This window comes from Podarcis tiliguerta, assembly GCF_965153285.1.
Source record: "Podarcis tiliguerta genome assembly, chromosome: 2".
Classification (NCBI taxonomy): domain Eukaryota; kingdom Metazoa; phylum Chordata; class Lepidosauria; order Squamata; family Lacertidae; genus Podarcis; species Podarcis tiliguerta.
Window position 1 is genome coordinate 16,803,734 of NC_139535.1, and position 26,352 is coordinate 16,830,085.

Sequence of the window (26,352 nt, forward strand, 5' to 3'; positions counted from 1 at the left end):
CACCAAACTTTATTTTGCAAATAAAGTAGAAATGCACTAAACATGCACCATACCCCACTAGATTTCCAGATGCGGTTGTATGTCATGTGAAAGCTGAAATGCGATGTGGAAAAGAGTCTGGGAAACATCTGGAGAACAGAATAGACTGCCATGTGGCTGCAGCATTTCTAAAAGAAATATATAATAATATATTGTTGTGTTTCCCACCCTAACCCCATTTCTTATTCTTTCACCTGCAGCTGCTATGCCTCGATTCTGGACTTCACCCTCCTCCTTCTGCCTTCTCTTCCTTCTGGCTTCCAGCTCTGCCTCTGAAAACGATACTGTGGTGGTCACCAGCAGTGGTCCTATTAGAGGCAAAAGACTCCCGGCTGGCTCTGGCTCTGTGACCGCCTACCTGGGCATCCCCTATGCTGAGCCCCCCATAGGCAAACTGCGCTTCCAGAAGCCGGTTCCACATCAGCCATGGAGCCAGGTCTTGGAGGCCACCACCTTTGGCAACTCTTGCCACCAGGCAACTATTGATTTCCTACCTAATTCCACCATATTATTTCCCAACACACCACTTTCAGAGGACTGTCTCTTTCTCAACATCTGGGTGCCCAACCCACAACCAGTCAAACCAGTGCCCATCCTTCTGTGGATCTATGGTGGGGGATTTATCAGTGGCACAGCCTCGCTAGACATCTACAACGGGGCATTCCTAGCTGCTACAGAGAATGTCATTGTGGCCTCCATGAATTACCGCGTGGGGACCCTGGGTTTCCTGTACCTGCCGCCAGATGTCCCAGGAAACGCTGGCTTGTGGGACCAACACCTGGCTCTGAAGTGGGTGAGTGAGAACGCAGCTGTGTTTGGTGGTGATGCAGCCCAGATAACTCTCTTTGGTGTAAGTGCTGGAGGATCCTCAGTTGGTTTCCACCTGTTTTCACCGGCCAGCCAACCCCTTTTTGCCCGTGCTGTGCTTCAGAGTGGAGTTCCCAATGCCCCCTGGGGTTGGAAGAATCCTGAAGATGCCCTAAGAGTTTCAGTAAATGTGAGTCAGCTCATGGGGTGTCCTACAGCTAACCACAGTGCTATGGTTAGCTGCCTACAGGGACAGGAAGGCCAGGCATATTCTGACCTGGGACCTATGTTTTCTTTGACAACCGATGGGGAGTTCATCCCAGACGATCCCCAAAAGCTCCTGGAGACTGGTGGCGTTCAGGGCAAACCCATTCTCGCTGGTGTCAGTGCTGACGAAGGGTCACATATGGTACTAATGCTATTTCCAAGCATCATAGGAAACAATTCAATACTTACAAGGGAGCAGCTCTATGAAGGGGTGAATCAAACAGTTAAAATTGGAACTAAACAAAATGCCATCAACGCCGCAATACTGAAGTACGTCCAAGAGAGCCATGGGCCAGAACAGTACCAAATGGCCTTGACTCAGTTTTTAGGAGATTACTTCTTTTTGTGCCCACTGGCTGAGTTTGCTGCAAAGGTCGGAGGAGCCGAGAGCCCAGTTTATGTTTACTACTTCGACCACCGTACTCCCGCTTGGCCCAAGTGGGCAGGAACACCCCACGGAGCTGAGTTGCCTTACTTGTTTGGAATCATGGCATCCGAGTCGCAAACAAACCAATCAGAGGCAGCGGTTGAGGATGCTGAATTGAGCCGTCGAGTGATGCGATACTGGGCAGACTTTGCCAGAAGCGGGTAAGGCATTAATCCCTCCGCGTCGTAAAACAAACACTTCCTGCTTATCTGTGTCCTAGAGGCTGCCTTTGATCTCTGTGCAAGTCGTGAATGTGGTTCAGCTTGAAATGTGCACCCACTTCCCAGATTGTTGTTGCAAAAGGCTTCAATTTTGTAGAGGCAGGGTAGGAAATGTCAGTCGAGGGGGGACAGAAAGGTGATTCTCCAGGCCTCTCTATCCAACCATCATGAGCCTTCCATCCCAGACCACATCTCTCACTTGTTGGAGTCTGTCTGTCTATCATCCTCCTATTAGGTGCAGGTCAATTCTGTGTCCAGGGCAGCTGTTTACCAGCTCCATCTTGTACGCAGGCTGAGACCCTACCTGCCCACAGACTGTCTCACCAGAGTGCTGCATGCTCTAGTTATCTCCCACTTGGACTACTGCAATGCACTCTATGTGGGGCTACCTTTGAAGGTGACCCAGAAACTGCAACTAATCCAGAATGCGGCAGCTAGACTGGTGTCTGGGAGTGGCTGCCGAGACCATATAACACTGGTCCTGAAAGACCTACATTGGCTCCCAGTACATTTCTGAGCACCTTTAAAGCCCTAAAGTATACCTGAAGGAGCATCTTCACCCCCATTGCTCAGCTCCAAGGGCCTTCTGATAGCTCCCTCACTGCGAGAATTGAGGTTACAGGGAACCAGGCAGAGGGCCTTCTCGATGGTGGCACCTGCCCTGTCCTCCCATCAGATATCAAGGCAATAAACAACTATCTGACTTTTAGAAGGCATCTGAAGGCAGCCCTGTTTTAATATTCTGTGGGGAGCCACCCAGAGTGGCTGGGTAGACCCAGCCAGATGGGTGGGGGTATAAATAAAAAAATATCATCATCATCATCTATCTTGTATTATTTATTGATTACCCGCTCTTTACTCTCTGGTTTCTTTGTTGCCCCAACAGGAATCCCACTGGGTCAGAGGCAAGTGAAGTGAAGTGGCCCGTCTACAATTCCACAGAGCAGAACTTCTTTCATATCGGCGGAAAGGCAGCCCAGCCCAAACGGAGGTCACCTGCCTCACACTGTGGTTTTCTGGCATCTCTTTTTTCAAATGCGACAGAAGCAGGTGAATTTGGGGCTCCTCTGGGGGAAGGAGTGTATGTAGTTGCTCAGCTGTGCTCCTGTTGTGACATCCGAGACAAGGAGATAAGTCACTACACAGCCTTTAGAAGACATCTATAGGGAAGTTTTTATTTATTTTGAAATGCTTTGTTGTGTTTCTGTATATAATGGAAGCTGCTCAGACAGGCTGGGGCAACCAAGTCAGATGGCCAGGGAATAATAATAATAATAATAATAATAATAATAATAATAATAATAGAATAGGGCATCCCATTTTCATTGGAGAAATGTTGTAGGGTATGCAATTGCTAGCTCAAAATATTGAGGAGTGATATCATTGAAAATGGGCATTATCAAAGTACTCTTCTGAAGCATTACAGAAGAGCTCTTTCGAGAAAGGGAACCTATTTAGTTAACCGGCCAGCTTTAGAGGACAGTGTCAGAGGTTGGCATGGGAGGTTGGCATGTCTCCATCTGGCCCTTGCAGTTCTCTCCAACCCACACCCACTCCCCTTGTTTTTGCCTGGCCTAGAAAGTGTCCTTGATTGTTGATACAGTGGTACCTCGGGTTAAGTACTTAATTTGTTCCGGAGCTCCATTCTTAACCTGAAACTGTTCTTAACCTGAAGCACCACTTTAGCTAATGGGGCCTCCTGCTGCTGCTGCGCCGCCACTGCACAATTTCTGTTCTCATCCTGAAGCAAAGTTCTTAAGCCGAGGTACTATTTCTGGGTTAGCGGAGTCGGTAACCTGAAGTGTCTGTAACCTGAAGCGTATGTAACCTGAGGTACCACTGTAATGCCTTTTGCTGCCCTGGATAGAGGATAGAGGGGGAAGTGTGAACCCCCCCATAGCAGTATGTTTCATTCACTGCTTCAAGGCTCCTTCTTTCTGCCTCCCACACTGGCTTACCTGCCCTCCAGTGGTCACTCTCCCAACATCCCAAATCCCTTCGTAACAGTTACGAAACATGAAAACAACAGCAAGAACATGAAGCGCCCAAACAACACCACACAGATAGTTATGTTATCTGCCACACACATTTTGCAGGAGTTCTTAAGAATGGAGAAATGAGAAACCGGGAGAGGCAAATCGGGACTATCAGACCAACAACAACGGCAGGATCTTAAGTTCCCCATCCATTTCCCCTCCCTATTTTTAGAAAAGTTCCCACAACATTCTGCTACAGGATGCATGGTGGCTGAAGGCTGAGAACCAGAAAGCCTTGTTATCATCACTGTAGGAGTAATATTTTTTTTAAAAAAGTCTGGCTGCAGCATTCTGCCTCAGCTGGAGCTTTCGACCCAAGGGCAGCCCCAAATACAGCACATTACAGTAATCCAGCCTTGAGGTTACCAATGCATGGACTACAGTAGACTGGCTATCCCTGTCCAGGAATGGCCATAGTTGGCAAATCAGACATAGTTGGGAAAAGGCACTCCTAGCTCCAGAGGCCTCTAGGAGCACCTCTATACTACTCACCTGGTTTTCTAGTAGGAGTGCAATGCCACCCAGAACAGGTAACTTGCCAATTTCTCAAACATGGGAACCACCTACCCACAGAGCCTCCATCTTCCCAGGTTTCAAGCAAAGTTTATTGGCTCAAGAGAGTATACCAGTAGATTAATATGTCAAGAGACTAAGATTTTGGGCATGAAGGTTTTGTTGACTTTCTATTGATCAGTTCTTTTCCTCTTTCTTTCTTTCTTTCTTTCTTTCTTTCTTTCTTTTTTAGAAAGCCTTTTCTGAGGTCTCTGAAGAAGGCAGCACTTCACCCATTTTGGAGAAAGGTCTGAAGAATGAGAACCAAGACAATGGAAACCACACTTTAGGAACAGGTTAGCTAGGCCCACAATCTGTGGGACCTCTAGCCATGTTACGAAACACTACACAACTGTTTGGGATGTAGCTGCTCAAGACAGTTTGGTTCACTGTCACAATGTCACAGATTGGTCGCTCCAATCCGCACTCGCTATATTGTCACTTTTGAATAAATGTTAAAAATAAATGTTAAAAAGAAAACAAAGGATGTAGTAGTTCATGGGGGGGGGGGGCAAAGCTGAGTGAGGAAGCAGACAAACTGCTGAGATATGAATGGAATGAAAATGTAAACCGTATTCAGGCATTCAGTTCCTCTGAGTACCAGATGCATGAATGGGGTCTTTAGAAGACATCTGTTTCCTCCCCGAGAATGGAAATTCTGATTAATCAGGATTCCCATCCCCAGAAAACTCTATGCATCTCGGGCTCTTGCACATGGATGCCAATTGTGCACACACAGTTCTGATCTTGAAGAGAGGGGAATATGCAGCGGGTAGGGGTGGGGGAGAAATTCAAGTCAGTTTTCATTTAAAGGCAAACACACCTAATTCACACTTTCTGGAACAGCATGCAAACCGAAACAGATAAGCCTTCCAAATCAGCCCTTCTCCGGATTTTGCAATGCCAGTCTCCAACAAAACACACACCCTAGGTTAAGGCATGTACTGGAGAAACTATCACGAGAAAAAAGTGTGATGTATTAGGGGAAATTGCTGTGCCAAAATATGAAGATTATTGCATTAAAAAAATTGTATGCATACCTGCATAAAACGGTACGTATCAGGAGAATTTTGCACTAAAATGCTGATGGATTTCCATGTGGTTATTTTAAAACAAATCACAAACAGGTGTGGAAAACTGAAGACTGGGGTGGGGGTGGGAGATAGAAACAGGGAGAAACTGAAAGTGACAGATTTGCTCATACCTACCATGGAAGTGAGAGCTGGACCATAAAGAAGGCTGATCGCCGAAGAATTGACGCTTTTGAATTATGGTGCTGGAGGAGACTCTTGAGAGTCCCATGGACTGCAAGAAGATCAAACGCATCCATTCTTAAGGAAATCAGCCCTGAGTGCTCACTGGAAGGACAGATCCTGAAGCTGAGACTCCAATACTTTGGCCACCTCATGAGAAGAGAAGACTCCATGGAAAAGACCCTGATGTTGGGAAAGATGGAGGGCACAAGGAGAAGGGGACGACGGAGGACGAGATGGTTAGACAGTGTTCTCGAAGCTACAAACATGAATCTGACCAAACTGCGGGTGGCAGTGGAAGACAGAAGTGCCTGGCGTGCTCTGGTCCATGGGGTCACGAAGAGTCGGACACGACTGAATGACTAAACAACAACAACAACACCATGGCCCTCAGGAGGAATTTTGTGTGCGTGTGTTTGTGTGTGCATGATGGAACTCAATCTCCCCATCTCCCCAGCATCTGCCATCTAAGGTGATTGTCTCACTCCACCTAATGGTCCTGGATATATCAGCAGCCTTTCTCATTCTCTGTTAGGTACTTATTTCCAGATTATTTGTTACCTTAAAGAAAGCTGAGGTCATTTCAATCTGTTTGAGTATTATAACCTCTGTATGTTTTCAAGTAGGGTTGGAAATTTTTCTTGTTTTGTCTTTCTATAAATCACTTTGAGGGTTTGTTTGCTTTACAATCAAGCAGTGTATATGTTTTCTGAAATAAAAAAAAGAAAAAGAAACCAGGGACTTTATCGAACTGGCAGAGAGCAGGAGGAGGGGGTGAGCGAGTGGAGCAAATATAGAACTTTGCCCTTCTCTGAACCTTGGGAATCACAAGTGGGGTGACTACTATTGTGCTCAGCTTCTGCCTGAGAGTTTCTCACAGGCCTCTGGTTCGCCACTGCAAGAACAGGGGCAAATCTTTTAAGTTTTCATTTAACAAAATGTACCGTATTTTTCACCACATATATTCTGAATTCCAGAAGCCAGAACACGATCCCTCTTGCTGTTATGGCTTCTGGGATAGCCGCGCAGCCTGCATTCACTCCATAAGACGCACACACATTTCCCCTTACTTTTTAGGAGGGAAAAAGTGAGTCTTATAGAGCAAAAAATATGGTATATGCCGCTTCTTCAGCGGAAAACCTCTAAGAGGTTTGCAAAGGGCAATCTGAAACATTCATTTAAAAAGTAGCCCGAAAGAGCAAACATGAAATAATAATAATAATAATAATAATAATAATAATAATAATAATAATTTATTATTTGTACCCCACCCATCTGGCTGGGTTTCCCCAGCCACTCTGGGTGGCTTCCATAGAAACCAAAAATACACTAAAATATCACAGATTAAAAACTTCCCTGAACAGGGCTGCCTTAAGATGTCTTCTGAATGTCAGGTAGTTATTTATCGCTTTGACATCTGGTGGGAGGGCGTTCCACAGGGCGGGCGCCACTACTGAGAAGGCCCTCTGCCTGGTTCCCTGTAGCTTTGCTTCTCGCAATGAGGGAACCGCCAGAAAGCCCTCGGCACTGGACCTCAGCATCTGGGCAGAACGATGGGGTTGGAGACGCTCCTTCAGGTATACTGGGCCGAGGCCATTCAGGACTTTAAAGGTCAACACCAGCACTTTGAATTGTGCTCGGAAACGTACTGGGAGCCAATGTAGGTCTTTCAAGACCGGTGTTATGTGGTCTCGGCGGCCGCCCCCAGTCACCAGTCCAGCTGCCGTGTTCTGGATTAGTTGTAGTTTCCAAGTCACCTTCAAAGGTAGCCCCACGTAGAGCGCATTGCAGTAGTCCAAGCGGGAGATAACTAGAGCATGCACCACTCTGGCGAGACAGTCCGTGGGCAGGTAGGGTCTCAGCCTGCGTACCAGATGGAGTTGGTAGACAGCTGCCCTGGATACAGAATTGACCTGCGCCTCCATGGACAGCTGTGAGTCCAAAATGACTCCCAGGCTGCGCACCTGGTCCTTCAGGGGCACAGTTACCCTATTCAGGACCAGGGAGTCCTCCACACCAGCCCGCCCCCTGTCCCCCAAAAACAGTACTTCTGTCTTGTCAGGATTCAACTTCAATCCATTAGCCGCCATCCATCCTCCAACCGCCTCCAGGCACTCACACAGGACCTTCACCGCCTTCACTGGTTCTGATTTGAAAGAGAGGTAGAGCTGGGTATCATCTGCATATTGATGGACACCCAGTCCAAACCCCCTGATGCTCTCTCCCAGCGGCTTCATATAGATGTTAAAAAGCATGGGGGAGAGGACGGAACCCTGAGGCACCCCACAAGTGAGGGCCCAGGGGTCTGAACACTCATCCCCCCCCACCACTTTCTGAACACGGCCCAGGAGGAAGTAGCGAAACCACTGTAAAACAGTGCCCCCAGCTCCCAGCCCCTCTAGACAGTCCAGAAGGATCCCCCACAAGGGAACACCATTTTAAAAGATGCTGGTAAAGTCTGCGATCTTTAAAACTTTACATGTAAAATAAAATGACTTGTTAAAACTCCATGTTAAAATGACTCACCTGTGACAATTACTGGCTGAAACAAGAAAGTTTTAGCAGGTGCCAAAAATAATGCACAAAGTCTCCTGACTAATATTAATGGGTAGGGCGTTCCAAAGTCTGGGTACTGCTCCCCTGGAAGATCAACTCTTCGCAACAGCAGAAGGAACACCAGCTGATAAAAGGTTCTCCAAGCCACTGGGGTAGGGCTGCCATGTTTCAAAAAGTAAAAATACGGACAGAAAAAGTGATACTCAGACACACATGTACTGCTTCTATTTGCCAGCCCACGCACTTAACCCCCCGCCCTGGGAGCCAGCCATATGGAGACATGACAATGACATATGGGATAAAATTAGGCCACAGCTTTATCGATTTCAGATGTAGGAAACCTTGGCTTAGGCATTGGATGGCAACCCTCTCAGCCCCAGCTGTGAAGGGGACTGTGAAATGAGATTTTACACAGCGTGCCCCCCACTTCACCTGATGTTGGTAGTTTGATCTTTCGCCGCCACTCAGGGCTAGTGACTCCCACAAACAACCCTTTAACAGGCCCTGCAGATGACACCACATGGGGCTGCATAATAATGCTACCCCCCATTCCGAAGAGAGCCAGTGTGGTGTAGTGGTTAAAAGCGGTAGACTCGTAATCTGGTGAATCGGGTTCGCTTCCCCGCTTCTCCACATGCAGCTGCTGGGTGACCTTGGACTAGTCACGCTTCTTTGAAGTCTCTCAGCCTCACTCACCTCACAGAGTGTTTGTTGTGGGGGAGGAAGGGAAAGGAGAATGTTAGCCTCTTTGAGACTCCTTAGGGTAGTGATAAAGCGGGATATCAAATCCAAAACCAAACTATAGGATACTGATCAAGGTCTAAAACCGCCAAAGTTGTGACCATTGCTAGCGGGGAAGGAGCTGGAGCACCGGCCAGTAGGCAGAGGGGTGTCCCCCTGGCACTGGAAGCCTGCGCCGGGTCACAAACCCCGCCCACTGCTTGATGTGTGAGAGGTAATTGCAAAAAAAGGGGAATCAGCCCTGCCATTCCCCTAGACCTGCTCATCTTTACTGGAATAATATTCCTTCTGTATGAAGATTGGGGAAGACTGAGGAAAATACAGAACAAAAGTAGTGAGAAACAATAAATAAAAAGTCAAAAAATACTTCCCTTAACCTCACTACAAGACCACCACTTATGATAAAAATAACCTTCTTTCTCTTTACATTTCCAACACTTATTTGATTTGGATTTATACATTTTTTTTGTCAATTTAACATCAATATATTAATTTCATATAATTTTCTCTTGGACCATAACATGCTGTAAATTTTATATGCATATTCCACAATCGTTCCCATGCTTCCATATCTATATTATGATCAATAGCTATTGCCCGTTGTATCACTGAGGATTTTACTTGCTTCAAGGAGGATTGCAACTGACCAGTTGGGGGGGGGGGGACGCAGGAAACACCCCCAGCACTTCAGCCATCTTGTCCTTTACCTCAGGCAGCAGCAACCCTTGATATGGCCCTGCTACAGGACATATCAATAAATAAAGATCCACCTGCCCTCACTATTCAAACTCAACCTAGCTTTTGATGTTCTTCAGTGCTAGTCCACAGTTGCCTGTGTTCACATGTACAGTGGTGCCTCGGGATAAGAACTTAATTCATTCTGGAGGTCCGTTCTTAACCTGAAACTGTTCTTAACCTGAAGCACCACTTTAGCTAACGGGGCCTCCTACTGCTGCCGTGCCGCCACAGCATGATTTCTGTTCTCATCCTGAAGCAAAGTTCTTAACCCAAGGTACTATTTCTGGGTTAGCGGAGTCTGTAACCTGAAGCATATGTAACCTGAAGCATATGTAACCCGAGGTACCACTGTACTTGTGTTATGTATTGAAGTTCTCACCCTGGCCACCAGGGGGGATTGTGTATGTAGTTTTCACTCAGGTCCACGTCAGTTAATTTAGGCGGGAAACCCTGGGCTGTTGTTGTTACAATGTTGACAGCCGGCTGCCTATAAAAGCAGGCCGGCTGAACTGTGTTCGGTTCGGTTCAGTTCCAGCTTACTTATAAAGAACTACTTGGAGAAATCTCTGTGTCGTCTGCTTTGTCAACCCGCTACTTAATAACTTGCATTTCCTTATGTCCAAAAGGCCAGAGACTTTGCATAACCATGAAACCCATTTTGTTGTTGTTGCACGCTACAGCTCTCCCTCTGTGCCCTCTGATGTGTACTCTTACCTAAGATGCCTCGTCCCCTGGAGAAGGCAGAGCCTGGCGGTCACTGCCCTTTGCATACACACATATTGGCAGCTGCCTTCTCACTGGGTGTTATTTGCCAGAGCTGGAAGTGTCCTATAAGCCTCAGTATCCACCTTTCCCCTTTGGATTGAGCTGCAGAGGATACCAAGGAGCAGCAAAACCCCACCGGGGATAAAGGAGGTGAGTCTTCAGGACGCAGAAGGTTTAGATGCCTCCAAGAGTGGGATGAGACGTGGGGAACAAACCTGGGAGTGGGGGAGAGGACAGTAAACGTGGCACAAGAAAGGAAGTCAGGAATCCTGAATTCTAGCACCATAGCTTCTTGCTTCGTTTTGTTCCAGTTGTTTAACATTTGGGGGGTTAACCCTGTATCATGCTGTAAGTCTTGGACATATGCGTGTGAGGGTCTGCGGATTGGGACTTGCTCCCTCAAAAGAAAAAAAAGAGAAAGAGGTGAACAAAGTCAAGGTATGAGGTGACTGCAAAGTCTCTGTTAAGGAGTTCAAAGTCAGTAAACTAAGTTGCCCACTCAGCTTTAGTGGACAGTTAGATGTTGGAAGATTCCAGCTCAAGGAATTACACAACCGGCCTTGCCATCCCCCTAGACCTGCTCATCTTTACTGGAATAATATTCCTTCTGTATGAAGATTGGTAGGTGAGAATTGGTACCATCAAAAACATTGTCGCAAAGACACGTGTGTGTTCTTTTTGTGTGTGAATGTTGTTGTCGACATACAAAAATGAATTTGGTGCACGTCTGTACATAGATCATTTTATATGAATGCCACTTTCCCACAATTTAAACCATGCTCCATGTGGCTTGAAACATGAGAAAAATACAGAACAAAAGTAGTCAGAAACAATAAATAAAAAAGTCAAAAAATACACATCCAAACTGAACAATTTTCACATAAACCGCAAGAACTAAAATAATGATACAAAAAACCACCACCAGCAACAGAAGCAATAGCAGCAACCCCCCAACATCCCTCCCAAACAATAGATATATGACCCCTCTTATTGGACTTCTGGGAATGTTTGCTTGCTGATAGAGTTGTACCTTGGTTTTAGAACAGCTTACGTAGTTCCTGAACGTTTTGGCTCCCGAACATCGCAAAGTGACTGTTCCGGTTTGCAAACTATTTTTGGAGGCAGAACATCTGACAGGGCTTCCGTGGCTTTTAATTGGCTGCAGGAGCTTCCTGCAGCCAATCAGAAGCAGCAGTTTGGTTTTCGAACGTTTTGGAAGTCGAATGGACTTCCGGAACGGATTCCGTTTGATTTCCAAGGTACAAGTGTACATTTAAAATGTTCCTATGCTTTCAGGATCAGTGCTGGTTTTTGTGGGCGCCAGGTAGAGATATGCATTGATCCCACTGTCATGGCTCCTTTCCTCCCTCCCTCCCCATCAAATAAAATATTCTGTTGGATCAAGCCGATGGCCCATCTAGTCCAGCATTCTGTTCTCATAGTGAGCAACCAGAAGCCTATGGGAAGCACACAAGTAGGACCAGCGCACAACTGTTAAGTTGTGGGTGAACATATCAGACGACACAGTGATTCTTCAAATAGCTGTTGTTTATTCACAGGCCAGAACAGAACTGAATTGAAGGGTTCAGCCAGCCTGCTTATATAGAGATCAACTACAAAGCAACAGTAGCAACCTTCTGTAACTATCCAATCACTGAACGTCACTTTCAATTCCTTATTTGCATATGTGGACCTGAGTGAAAACTATTTACAGTATCCCCCTGCTGGCCCAGGGTGAGAACTTCAGTACATAGCAACAACAGTCCACCTTCAATTCCCAGTACTCACATGGAAGCTGCCCCTCTGATGCCAAGTTTTTAAAAACACATCTATAATCCACTGATATCCAGAAGAGGGTTGGGTGGAGAGAAGGGTTTTCACCTGCCTTCTCCCACACAATACAGTCGATATGCTGGGGTCTATTTATTTTATTTTATTTAAAAAGGGGGGGGGGGCTTGTGTATGTCGCTTCGGATCAGAGCCAAGGTGTAACTGTGCCTGGGTCACCTTTCTTTCAGCTTCTGCAATGCCTACTCTCCTCCAGGCATCCTTGGGCCTCTTCCTCTCCCTCTCCCTCCTGAATTCCAGCTCTGCCTCTGAAGATGACACCGTTGTGGTGACCAGCAGTGGCCCTATCAAAGGCAAGCGAGTCCCGGTTGGCTCGGCCTCCGTCACTTCCTACCTCGGTATCCCTTATGCTGAACCCCCCCTGGGGAAGCTGCGCTTCCAAAAGCCCCTTCCCCACCGGCCATGGAGCCATGTCTTGGAGGTCACCGACTTTGGAAAGGCTTGCTTCCAGACTACCGATTTTCAATGGCCTTTCAACAAAATGTGGGTTGCCAACGCGCCACATTCAGAGGACTGTCTCTTTCTCAATGTCTGGGTGCCTCACCCGCGGCCTTCTGCACCGGTTCCTGTCCTTGTCTGGATCCACGGCGGGGGATTTCTGGTTGGTGCCAGTTCCTTAGACTTGTACAACGGGGCACTTCTGGCTGCTACGGAGAACGTCATTGTGGTTTCCATGAATTATCGGTTGGCATTCTTCGGCTTTCTGTTCCTCCCACCTGAGGTCCCAGGTAACATGGGGTTGTGGGACCAACAGCTAGCTCTGAAGTGGGTGAAGGAGAACGCAGCTGTCTTTGGTGGGGACCCTCTTCAGCTGACCCTCTTTGGCCACAGTGCGGGAGCAGCCTCTGTGGGGTTTCACCTCCTCTCACCTGCAAGCCAACCCCTTTTTGCCCGCGCTGTGGTGCAGAGTGGAGCTCCCAATGCACCCTGGGCTTGGAAGGATCCTGAGCATTGCAAGTTGCGTTCCTTGCAAGCGAGTTATCGGCTGGGCTGCGATGATCGGAATCACAGTGTGGCGCTGCGCTGCCTACAGGAGAAGGAAATGGATAGGGGAATGTTCCAACTTTTGATGCATCGCTTCTACCCCACCACAGATGGGGACTTCCTTCTGGGTGAGCCAAGGAAACTTCTGCAGAGTGGGCTCCTTCAGGCAAAACCATTGCTCATAGGCATCACCAGGGAGGATGGGTCTGTCTTTGCACTAAGCGGTCTTTCGGATCGCATAGAAGATGACAGAACGTCAACTTGGGAGCAGCTCTTGAAGGAAACAATGACATTGTTCGAAATGTCTTTGGAAGTAGATGTTGCCAAGACTGTAGCGCTGAAGTATGCTGAAGATGGCCACGGGCCAGAAAAGTACCACGGGGCCATGGTCCAACTGTGCAGAGATTATTACTTTTTGTGCCCATTGGCTGAAGCTGCTGAGAAGATGGCATCAGGTGGGAGCCCTGTGTACACCTACTCCTTCAACCACCACATCTCTGGCTCCATTTGGCAGGAGTGGATGGGAGCAGCCCATGGAGTTGAGGTGCCTTACCTGTTTGGAACTCTGTCGTCGCTACAGAGGGCAAACCAAACAAACACGGAAGCCGACGCCCCTTTGAGCCTCAAGATGATGCGCTATTGGGCGGAGTTTGCTAGAAGCGGGTAAGACATTCATAGCTCTTGTTCTATCAACTTGACCCTGGTTGTTCTAGACATGGTTTGATAGTCCTTGCTCTGGGCACTCTACATCCCAAGGTTCTGCCTGAACCTCCCAAGGTCTTTCATTCCTTGCCTCGGTATCTTTGACAAGGGCACTGCCGCATCAAGTTTCAGTATAGAGGGGCCGGTTTCAGAGAAAAGCTCAAAGGCCTAACTCAGGGATGGAGAACTTGTGGCCCTTCAGATGTTGCTAAACTACAACTGTTATGATCCTTGACTGTTGGCCATGCTGGCTGGGGCTGATGGGAGCTGGAGTTCCTGTCAACAAATAGCTGGACAGCTGGACAGTTCCCAGTCCCTGTCTTAAACAAAAGGCATGTATCTTCCTTGGGTGTTTTCCCCCCTTCTTCTCACTGGCAAACTGCCTGTTAATGGGAAAAAGCCCCTAGCTCAGTTCCAGGGACATAAGGAGCTTCCCAAACCATCTCTTTCACCCTCTTGGGGTCTTGAGACCTTCTGAAGAAGCAAATGCTATTAAAAATAATAATAGACAGGGATTTTTTTGCCTGCTCAATCTGAACTGGCAACCCAGTCAGATGGGTGAGGTACAAAAATTATTATTATTAATAATAATAATAGCTTGTCTTGATATGTTTTAATGTGGCTGATGTTATGCACTTTTGATTTGTTTATCTGTTTTTTTAAAAAAACCCTACTGATACTTTAAAAAACAACAACATGTTATATCATATTTTTATTATCACTGGCAATTTCAGGGTTATGGTGGGATGTGAATTGAAATAACCAACTAACCTTTGCAAAAGATGGTTGAAGATGGAATGTCAGCTATTTTGGCTGACACGTTTGGCACTGCTGAAATATGACTGTGATTTCCAGGCCACAAGTTGATTACCATAGCAGGATTCTCATCTGATTTTATTTTATTTTTGGGTTGATGGAAGGAGAAAAGAACGCCTCGGATTTAGTGAGGCAACATATTTTGGATTTAGAATCATAGAATCATAGAGTTGGAAGAGACCACAAGGGCCATCGAGTCCAACCCCCTGCCAAGCAGGAAACATCATCAGAGCACTCCTGACATATGGTTGTCAAGCCTCTGCTTAAAGACCTCCAAAGAAGGAGACTCCACCACACTCCTTGGCAGCAAATTCCACTGTCGAACAGCTCTTACTGTCAGGAAGTTCTTCCTAATGTTTAGGTGGAATCTTCTTTCTTGTAGTTTGGATCCATTGCTCCGTGTCCGCTTCTCTGGAGCAGCAGAAAACAACCTTTCTCCCTCCTCTATGTGACATCCTTTTATATATTTGAACAGGGCTATCATATCACCCCTTAACCTCCTCTTCTCCAGGCTAAACATGCCCAGCTCCCTTAGCCGTTCCTCATAAGGCATCGTTTCCAGGCCTTTGACCATTTTGGTTGCCCTCCTCTGGACCCGTTCCAGTTTGTCAGTGTCCTTCTTGAACTGTGGTGCCCAGAACTGGACACAGTACTCCAGGTGAGGTCTGACCAGAGCAGAATACAGTGGCACTATTACTTCCCTTGATCTAGATGCTATACTCCTCTTGATGCAGCCCAGCATTGTATTGGCTTTTTTAGCTGCCGCGTCACACTGTTGGCTCATGTCAAGTTTGTGGTCAACCAAGACTCCTAGATCCTTTTCACATGTACTGCTTTCAAGCCAGGTGTAACCCATTTAGATTTCCAGGAACTGTTGCCAGAGATTAATACACAAAGAACATGTACCTTCTACCCATGACTGAGTGCTAGGAGCTCTCTCCTGCCATATATAACAAAAAGCACATAATCAAAGTGTTGGGCAATACTTACCTTGGCAAAAACGAATAGTGTTCCTTTTCCAAGTACATTAGGGCAATCAGAGCGATAAACAACTACCTGACATTCAGAAGACATCTTAAGGCAGCCCTGTTCAGGGAAGTTTTTAATGTGCAATATTTTAGTGTATTTTTGGTTTCTGTGGAAGCCGCCCAGAGTGGCTGGGGAAACCCAGCCAGATGGGCGGGGTACAAATTAATAATAATAATAATAATAATAATAATAATAATTTCTGTGGAGCAGGGCTAATGTCAGTGTGAACCACCAGCTACAGTGTATTTCACATTGCACCGCTTTGTATTCCATATAGATTTTTACTATCTGTAACCCAATTGATTTGCTTATGCACTGTTTTAATTTTATTAGAATTTAATTACTTTTTAACGACTATATTTTATATGATATTGTATTTTATCTGTGTGTGCTTTTTTTATTTGTGTAAGCCACATTGGGTTCTGATCTGGTGAAAAGAAGGGATAGAAATAAAAATATAGCTGCTGAGACAGAATTCCAAAGCACAGTGGTTGGGGAACAAAATGGATTGGGCAGAAGAGGACCTACTGGGAAGCTAGACTCACAGGATCATATTTGATATAGCTGGCCTCCTGTCTCCAATCCATATAATAAAAAGGAATGGGCCAAATCTCATATGGTTGACTGCCAGCACAATTCCAAGCAATGAAAGCGGGGCCCTGAGGAATTGAGTGAAATGACAAATGATAGGGTTTCACTTATTTTGTAGTCTGCTATTACTGCAGTGTGGGATGCGGGTGGCGCTGTGGGTTAAACCACAGAGCCTAGGACTTGCCAATCAGAAGGTCGGCGGTTCAAATCCCCGTGACGGGATGAGCTCAGCCAATAAAGTGAGATGAGCGCCACAACCCCAGAGTCGGTCACGACCGGACCTAAAGGTCAGGGGTTATTATTGCAGTGTAGATGAGCCATTTTTGTTTTTATAATGCTACGAGTGATTTTCTCTCTCTTTGTTTTGTGCTATTGATGGCCTTTGGCTTAAAAAGATGATTTTGATCCCTGTGCCACCACTTGATTTCTCGGTGCCACCACCCAGGCCCTACCTGGTACAATACTGCGTCCAGTCAGGTTTAAACTGGAACATAAACTTCTGTTTATTTATTGCAGTTTAAGAAGCGTGTGGTTTCATAAACAGTATCGGTCAATTACAATCATAGGGTGCCTATCCAGACCTATAACTTCTGCTACCTGCCCTCCCTCACTAAACCGCCTCTCAGATATTTACTTGTCTTCCCATCTCCTAACTGTTCCTGACTCAGCTTATTTCGCTACACTAACTCAACCTACCCACACTCTATCCCAATTCACTCCCACTCCAACCAACCATCCAACTCCCAATGAACTCCCCTTTCAGAGCTGGTTTTATAGTCCCTCTGACTCCACCCCCTGGGTTCTGATTGGGTAACTTGTTTAACTATTCCACCTCCAGCACTCTCATATGTTAACGTCACAATGGCCTTTGGCTTAAAAAGAAGATTTGGATCTGGACTGTGGGTTTTTTTTGTTTCCTCCACAGGAACCCCACTGTGTCCATGCCCAATGAGGTGCAATGGCCGCTCTACAATGCCACAGAGGAGAACTTCTTCCACATCAGCGCAGCGCCACCTGAGATCAAGAAGCCGTCTCCTGCCCACCACTGTGATTTCCTGGCAGCCCATATATTCAACTCAACACTCTCAAGTAAGTCCAGGTCCTTTGGCTGAGTAAGTTTGGGCTCAGTTCAGCAACAGTTAGTATTGACTTAGGTCTTGTCACATTTATAGTGTTGTTGCAGTGGGGTCCTATGCCAGTTCCTCTTTGTAGCATTTTTTGGCAATATTCCCAGTGGACAATAAGGCACACAGGTTCTGCCCTCTCTGTCTATCTCGGAATCAGCTTTCCTGCTAAGGTGGTGTTTCTCTCGCCTCTAGAGATGGGGGAGAAAGTTCACATTGAATGGTGAGCCTTCCTAATTCTCATTTTTTTGAAACCATGTGAGAACCAAAACACAGCCACGCTTCAAAATTTGCACTTCTTTGAATTTTGTAATGCAGTTATCCAGCTGTTCCCATTAGTGGGAAGTGTGCATCTATTAGTGCAAATAACTTACAAAATTGCATTGTTTTGGGGGCAAATTGTATTGTAGAATTGCGTACATTAGGAGAAATCTTCATTACAATATTGATGAATTTCCATGAGGAATTTGTTTTTGGTGTTTTATTGTGTGTAGGGGGGCAATGCAAACTGGTGTGGGAATGTGGAGAAATGAACTTAGAATTGGAAAAAGGAGAAACTGAAATTGACATACAGTGGTGCCCCGCAAGACGAATGCCTCGCAAGACGGAAAACCCGCAAGACAAAAGGGTTTTCCGTCTGCAGAGGCGCTTCGCAAGACGAATTTCCCTATGGGCTTGCTTCGCAAGACGAAAATTGACAAAAAAATTTGGGGTTTTTTTTTGCTCCAAAACCCCTTATTTTGAATCGCTAAGCGGTTTTTTGCTCCAAAACCGCTAATCCCCCAAGGCTTAAAAAGCCGTTTTTAGCCCTTAAAGTGCCAATAGCGCTAATAGCGCTAATCCGTCAATGGGCTTGCTTCGCAAGACGAAAAAACCGCAAGGCGAAAAGACTCGCGGAACGGATTCTTTTCGTCTTGCGAGGCACCACTGTATTCCTCCATCCCTAGTCCATCCCTTTGGCCTTTTCTTTCATCTAGCTCTCTTTTTATGGCTCCTTTGGTGAAGGGCTTGCCAGTTCTTCTCTCTTCCCTAGAGTTATTGCCTTCTTTTGTATCAATGGCAGCCCTTCTCCCTAGTCACCTTGGCTTATGTCTGCTTCCTGCACTTCCTTTCACCGCCACCTCTCACTATCTATTCCTCCACTCCCTCCTGCTTCTCCCTGGCTCCTTCCTGCTGACCTCTCGCTCTACCCCACCGGGATGTAACCATCTTGGTAAAGGTAAAGGGACCCTTCACCATTAGGTCCAGTTGCAGACGACTCTGGGGTTGCGGCGCTCATTTTGCTTTACTGGCCGAGGGAGCCGGTGTACAGCTTCCGGGTCATGTGGCCAGCATGACTAAGCCACTTCAGGTGAACCAGAGCAGCGCATGGAAACGCCGCTTACCTTCCCGTCTTAGGTATAAAAAGGTAAAGGTACCCCTGACCATTAGGTCCAGTTGCGGACAACTCTGGCGTTGCGGTGCTCAACCCGCTTTATAAGCCAAGGGAGCCGGCATTTGTCCGCAGACAGCTTCCGGGTCATGTGGCCAGCACAACTAAGTTGCTTCTGGTGAAACCAGAGCAGTGCACGGAAACACCGTTTTGCTTCCCGCCGGAGTGGTACCTATTTATCTACTTGCACTTGACATGCTTTCGAACTGCTAGGTTGGCAGGAGCAGGGATGGAACAACGGGAGCTCACGGGGTTTCGAACCGCCAACCTTCTGATCGGCAAGCCCTAGGCTCTGTGGGTTAGACTACAGCGCCACCAGCGTCCCTGTCGTCTTAGGTATACCCCTTTTAAAATTATCAAAACTTGGGTAAGGAGGGAGCAGCAGAAGGAAAGGAATGAAACCCCCCCACCCAAACTTTTGCTTGAAAGTGATTGGCTGTCCATTGTGGATGCATTTCAGTTAAAAATGGAAGTTGAGTTGTTTGGCTCTCTGTGGACCATCATTTTTCCAATTGCTTTTTTTATTTTGCAGAAAAAGTCCAAGAAGACTCTTCTGAATCTATTTTGGAGGAAGATATGAAGAACGAGACCAGAACTTAACAACAAAAAAAGGCAGAATGCAAAAATAGCTTACATCAAGTGCGAATGGAATAGAGAGGGTGAAGACTTGCCTAGAAACACTTCAGCAAAGGCCTCACTTTGTAGGATTGGTGCCCATTTGCAAATATAACGGTTTGCTCTTCATTGTGAGACGATGCTGAATGAGAAATGGAACTTAATGCCGGGTTAGAACAAGACAAGCCATTGGGACCATCATTTTCGAATGCCACCCCATTTCCCTCCACAACATTCACATGTTAATTATGAGGGGGGAAATGACATATCTAGCAGCTATAAATGATAGTGGCTTCTTTTCAATCACTTTTGCTTTATTCTGCAAGCAACAGGTTATTTGGCAGCCTGAATTCACTTCCTGAATTTTTCAAAGCCTCATATATTGAGGAGCTGTGCCTTGGAGCTAAAGGACAATTAATTTCTCATTGTTACTATGTTACTATGTAACAGCAGGGAAGGAAGCTAACTCCAACCCAGTGCTGTCCCTCCCTCCTTGCATAGCTTGAGCACTGTGATCTGGGTGGAATTTGAATCTCTGGGTATCTGCAGAATGTACATAGAGCTGAAAGAGGAAGTTGGAAGAATGACACTCTTTCTCACTTCCTCTTTCATCTCTATGTGCTTTTCAAGGCTCAGATTAATTATGCTGGATCCACTTAGATCCATGGGGTCTACATGACTTATAAAATTGGTAGTTCCACGAGGAGTTTCTCCATGCCCCAGAATTATTGCCTTTCATGGTGTCCCCATGGCCAGAATAGGGACAGGGAAACATACATCTCTGTGAAATCAGGATGAGAGGCAAGCTGATGTAGACATCATGGGGGAATGGATGATGCCAAGTGAAGTCTAGAGCCATTTTGTCAGTGTTAGCATTGTTTTCCTGAAGATTTCTGGTCCGGATTAATTAATGTGTTGGTTATTCAAGCACAAGTTCTGCCCATGTTGCGTTCTCACCTTGTGGTTGGTGGATCTTCTCTCCTGTTCTTTCCCTACCTTTTGATCTGTTCTCCTTCCACAGTTCCGTTGGTCCTGGGAATGCTTATCAAATGCTCCTGAGGCAACTGCTGAAATCTCCCAGAAGCCAGTTATTCTCACCCACCACTAGAACAGAACGCTCAGTTGCTCCAATGTCTATGAAGGGTGCTCAGTTTGCCAGAACAATTCGAGTTTATTTCAAAGTCAGGGCATGTGTGGTACACATGCAGCTTCCAAATGATTGAACTGCAGAGAGCTGGGGGTGGCTCGGAAGTACAGTTCCTCAAATGCCATTCCAAGGCTCCTCTCCTACATCAAGAACAAACCTCTCCGAGGTGCCTCAAATGAAACTGAGGTCACATAAAAGATTATGGGTTGCTCTGGTTAAACCTTTGTGTACTTCTAGCTGACAGACTGCATTCGGCGCATGTGATGTGTAAATAAAAATTCTCTTCGAGGCACTGTTCTTATTTGTTTATTTACCCAGAAAGATTTTCTAAACCACTTAATCAAAGAGCTCTCTAACTGGTGCACATAATAAAACTGTAGGTCAGTGTTTCCCAAACTCGGGTCTCCAGCTGTTTTTGGACTACAACTCCCAACATCCCTAGCTAGCAGAACCGGTGAGCAGGGATGGTGGGAACTGTAGTTCAAAAACAGCTGGAGACCCAAGTTTGGGGATCACTGCTGTAGAGAAAACACAGCCCAAATCCACAGGGTTATCATTAAAAGGGGGGGCATTAAAACACACATTAGCCTCCTCAAAACTTAAAAAAACAATGTAGGTATCTAAACTATATGTCTGAGCAGACTTGCAGTCGTAGTAGTAGTAGTAATAATAATAATAATAATAATAATAATAATGCATTTTTATTTTTGTAATACACTGCTAAGATTCTACGGGAAGAGCCATAGCTCAGTGGTGGAACATCTGCCTTGCATGTAGAAGGTCCCAATCTCAACGTCCAGCATCTACACACAGGGCTGGGAAAGGCTCCTTGCCTGAAACTTCAGAGAGCCACCACCAGAAAGTGTAGACAGCAGCTTACAAATATTCTGAAATAAATAAAAGGGTGAATAATGGCTGCCTGTCTGCTTCTGGGATGGCTGTATCTCATGGCTAAAGAGCAGCCTCCAAGTAGGGGTCACCACTGCAGCTTGATGGAAAGGAAGCATTTTGCAGTAGGGGAAAACCAGGGGTAGGTATAGGCATAGACTTTGAAGATTCAGCTTCCTTTGTCTTAACCAGTGGTGTAGCATGGGTTGCCAGCCCCCGGGGCTGTGCACATAAGTGGGTGGGTGGGAGGGAAACAGATGGAGTACACATGCACATCCAATTGCCTAACGGTGTCTGCGTTACTCAGGAGATAGCAGCCGCAGAGATAAGAAAAGAAGAGTCATTCTGCTGTCTGGAGAGGTCACTTCTTGGTTCGCACAGAGAAGCAGTTTTCAACAGAGCCCAGCAGTGGAAGCATGCAACTGTATTGAGGCAGCACCAGGTGTTTAAATTTTGTGAGTGTAGCAATTTTGCGCCCAGGGCAACCTTCCCAGTGGGGCCCCCACGCTACATCACTGGTCTTAACGCGCTTGGCCTTAATGCACTCCAGGGGGCCTCTTCCTGTGGGTATACACACACAAGTATCCAGGAGAAGACTGAATCCCCAAAAGTCGAAGCAGCCATGCTAAGCCAGTAATGAATCCCTCCTCCACCCCTTGGCTAGGTACTAGGGTGGAGTCATCGTTCCTGCGTCTGGAGCACACATGTTAATTATTTCTTTTTTACTTTACTACCTTTACACCCTCCCTTTTCTTCATCACAGCGTCTTGCCTGCCAGAGATCTAGCCTGGAAGACCAGCATGGCGAGGGGTTTCTCCTTCACAGCCTGTGTTCTGCTTTGCCTTGCCCTCTCAGGTATGTTCCAAATCGCAATCGGCAAACTCCCCACTCCCACCTGGGCTGAATCAGACTAAATCAAACAAGCCACGTCCCTCAAAACTGGGACAGGGCTTAACTGGTTTCCAAGCACACCTGAAATCAGATCGACCCTGCCCCTATGCCCAGTCCCACAACACTCTCTGTCTCATTCCCCTAGTCTTGGTGCCTTCTGGACCAGGGGTTCCACGACACCTTCTCTTTTGCCTACCACCTACCGCTTGTAGGGTTGTAAGGTGAATGCTCTGGTCCCCCCTGTGTTATTGTCAGGCGGTTGCCAGCGACTCCCACTGCCGGTTGCCCCGGAACGTACAAAGACAAGGAAAGTTCTTACAGTCTGCTTTTTATTCGGTATTTACACAGAGAGGCTACAGAACCCAGCCTCTTGGATAATGGCGTTGTCCCGAGTGACTCCACCCTCTCCCCATCTCTCCCACCTCCTCATTCATCATCCCTATGGTTGCTGCTTAGGGCCTTCTGTCTCTGAGTTCTTTGCTCTCCTACTTTCAAGGCTCGCTGGGTTCTGGAAGATGGTGGGCCTGGAATGCTTTCTAGTGATAGCATGTCAGCCAGCTGCTCCAGCTCTGCCTCCTTCTCCTCTCCCATTATTTCCCAGCTTCCCCCCTCATCTGCCTCTGAGCTGTGACCTCCCTCAAACCCCTGTTGTAAATCTAAACCGTCTTCCTCTTCTCTGGAAGGGTCAGGCTGGGGAGGCGGTCCCCACCATTCCTCTTCTGCCCAGTCCCTGGGGACTGGTTATTTTGCCCTGGGAGCCATTTTGTGCCAAAGAGGATTCCTCCAGCAGGGGCAGTGCAGCAGCAACACTTGCATTGTCCCCATCCTTGCCTTACAAGCATCTAGTTGTACACACGTAGATTCATTTCATTTTTTAAAAAAAGATATTTATTGAAGTTTCAACATATTACAAAATTTAAAAAGAATAAAAAGAAAAAGAAAATACAAAATAAAAACAATTAAAAACAAACCAGTCTTTCCATATCTTATCTTTCATTTGCTTGTTTCCCTGACCTCCTCACACCTCCCTTTCTTGTATTCCAGTTCAGTTGGTTAATTCAGCAAATCCTTTCCCTCTTTAATTTTATCTTAATCTTTGATCTTAATATATTATAGCTTTAGATTATCACCCGTTAACAATCCATTTTTACATATTCCTTAACATTGCTGCTAAAAACCCCCACTAAACTTCAATCCAGCATCATTCTAACATTCATTAATTTTGCAGTGTTTCTGTAAATAGTCTTTAAATTTCTCCCAATCTTCTTCCACTGACTCTTCTCCCTGGTCTCGGATTCTGCCGGTCATTTCCGCCAATTACATATAGTCCATCACCTTCATCTGCCATTCTTCCAGAGTGGGTAATTCTTGTGTCTTCCAATACTTCGCGATAAGTATTCTTGCTGCTGTTGTAGCATACATAAAGAAAGTTCTATCCTTCTTTAACACCAATTGGCCAACCATGCCCAGGAGAAATGCCTCTGGTTTCTTCAGAAAGGTATATTTAAATACCTTTTTCATTTCATTATAAATCATTTCCCAGAAAGCCTTAATCCTTGGGCAAGTCGACCAAAGGTGAAAGAATGTGCCTTCAGTTTCTTTACATTTCCAGCATTTATTATCGGGCAGATGATAGATTTTTGCTAGCTTGACTGGTGTCATGTACCACCTGTATATCATTTTCATAGTATTCTCTCTTAAGGCATTACATGCCGTAAATTTCATACACGTAGATTCATTTCGTACGGGGTGTTCACATGGCGCATTCAACAAATGTACAATCTGGTTAGTAACAGTACTAACACAAATATTTGAGCTGCACGCCCGTGCTGTTATTCACATGTAGCGTTAAGCAAGGATGCGGACTATGCAGCTGTGTATGGAATAACTGAGCCATCCAAATAAATAATCAAAATGTTAGCAGTAGGCCTCCCATCTAGAAGCCTACAACCCTACGAATATCACAGATCCTCCAAGTGTCCCTATTTTCCCAGAGTTACAGAAGCCAACCCGTTTTCTGATTTGATCCCAGAATATTTTCCTGCTTTCCCTTATGACGTCCCTATTTTCATTGGAGAAATGCTGGAGGGTTTGGCCCAAGCCAAGGAGATAAGTATACAACCTCTAGAAGACATCTAAAGGCAACCCTGTGTAGGAAAGGTTTTTTATGTTTACTGTTTTATATACCGTATTTTTCGCCCTATAGGATGCACCGGCCCATAGGACGCACCTAGTTTCCGGGGGGGGGGGGGAATCAAGGGAAAAAATATGATCCCCCCCCGCAGTTCTGGGAGCAGTGGACAGGCTGCACGCAGCCTGTGTGCTACTCCAAGACCTTCTCCCTGCTTTTGCGGGAGGTGGCAGAATTCCCCCACCTCCCGCAAAAGCCCACAGGAGCCGCGCGCGACTCCTGCGGGCTTCTCGACCAGGAGGAAGAAGGGACTGAAACGGCCAGTCAGTCCCTTCTCCCTCCTCGGGGAAAAGCCCCCAAGAGCGGCGTGCTCTTTGAAGGGGCTGCGTGGCTCCTGCGGGCTTTTCTAAGAGGTGGGGGAATTCCCCCACCTCCTAGAAAAGCCAGCAGAAGCCGCGCAGCCCCTTTAAAGAGCGTGCGGCTTTTGCCTGCTTTTGCGGGAGGTGGGGGAATTCCCCCATCTCCTGCAAAAGCCCACAGGAGGGAGAAGGGACGGACTCGGCCAGTCCGTCCCTTCTCCCTCCTTGGGAAAAAGCCCCCAAGAGCGGCGCGCTCTTTAACGGCTCTGCGGCTCCTACGGGCTTTTCGACCCAGATTGTGCCCCCCCATCCTCTGGGGCTGGCGATGGGGGAAGCGCTGCTTTCCCCCACTGCCAGCCTCAAAGCCAGGTTGGAGAGTAGCGGGAAGCGCCTCCCCACTGCCTCCCATCCTATGGGGCTGGCGATGGGGGAAGAGCTGCTTTCCCCCACCACCAGCCTCAGAGCAGACTCTCCTGGCTTCAGCGGAAGCAACGTGAAGCCTCCGGAGCGCAGGCTTCGGAGGCTTCGCGTTGCTATCGCTGAAGCCAAGGAGCCTGCATTCGCCTCATAGGACGCACACACATTTCCCCTTCATTTTTGGAGGGGGAAAAGTGTGTGTTATAGGGCGAAAAATACGGTATGTTGGAAGCTGCCTGCAGTGGCTGGGCAACCCAGTAAGATGCATGGGGTATAAATACAACAGCAGCAGCAGCAGCAGCAGCAGCAACAACAACAGCAGAATAGGACATCCCTATTTTCATTGGAGAAATGTTGGAGGGTAGGGGGTCATACTGTTTTGAATGCCATTTCCAACATTTTGCCATTGCAGCCTACAGCCTGAAGTGCCGCTACTGTATGCGGGATACCCCTGATTTCGGCTGTGAACGCAAAGTAGACGTATGTTTCACAAAGCCTAATGAACAGTGTATTTCTATCACTTTCTATGAGGGTAAGTTGAACTCATGTTGGGTGGCCATGAGCAAGGTTATATGCTTTTTCTGAACTGTTAGGGCGATTTCCATGCTTTTGTAGCTAAACATAGTATCTGTGTACAAGAGGGAGGAATTGGCAGACTTGGGGTGGGGCGAGGCGTGTCCTAAGTTTTGCAGAACAACAACAGCAAAACGACCTTGAGAATTCCCCCCACCCACAAATGTAATAAATGAAGAGAAAATAAAAGAAGGTTGGAAGGACAGAGCGTACTCAACAGGCACAGAATGTTTTGTTTGAAAAATAAAATGGGAGAAGCAGGTGGGAAGGAGAATGGAACGGCTGGAGAAGAAGAGAGAAAGAGATATGAAGATAGGAAAAAAGGACAGAGAGAACTCTCCCGTAGTCTGGATAGGTCACACATATTCCCTCCTGGGCAGCATTGAAAGCACATCTCTCCCCG

At 46.6% G+C, this 26,352-nt stretch overlaps 2 protein-coding genes across 3 annotated transcripts; both read left to right on the forward strand.

The window, feature by feature from the left end:
* The first annotated feature begins 230 nt into the window (after positions 1-230).
* On the forward strand, positions 231-4,726 carry LOC310670453 (cholinesterase-like). The gene is made up of 3 exons (XM_083425842.1): positions 231-1,701; positions 2,648-2,811; positions 4,543-4,726. The coding sequence occupies exons 1-3, from the start codon at positions 245-247 to the stop codon at positions 4,554-4,556; spliced, it is 1,635 nt and encodes a 544-aa protein (XP_083281968.1). The 5' UTR covers positions 231-244; the 3' UTR covers positions 4,557-4,726.
* Positions 4,727-10,427: 5,701 nt separating this feature from the next.
* On the forward strand, positions 10,428-20,982 carry LOC310670417 (cholinesterase-like). Of its 2 annotated transcripts, XM_083425752.1 has the most exons (5): positions 10,436-10,552; positions 11,962-12,136; positions 12,421-13,897; positions 17,298-17,461; positions 19,461-20,982. In XM_083425752.1, the coding sequence occupies exons 3-5, from the start codon at positions 12,429-12,431 to the stop codon at positions 19,526-19,528; spliced, it is 1,701 nt and encodes a 566-aa protein (XP_083281878.1). In that variant the 5' UTR covers positions 10,436-10,552; positions 11,962-12,136; positions 12,421-12,428; the 3' UTR covers positions 19,529-20,982. The 2 variants fall into 2 exon arrangements, with proteins under 2 accessions (XP_083281877.1, XP_083281878.1); XM_083425751.1 differs by lacking the exon at positions 11,962-12,136 and having other exon boundaries at positions 10,428-10,552.
* The last annotated feature ends 5,370 nt before the right edge of the window (positions 20,983-26,352 follow it).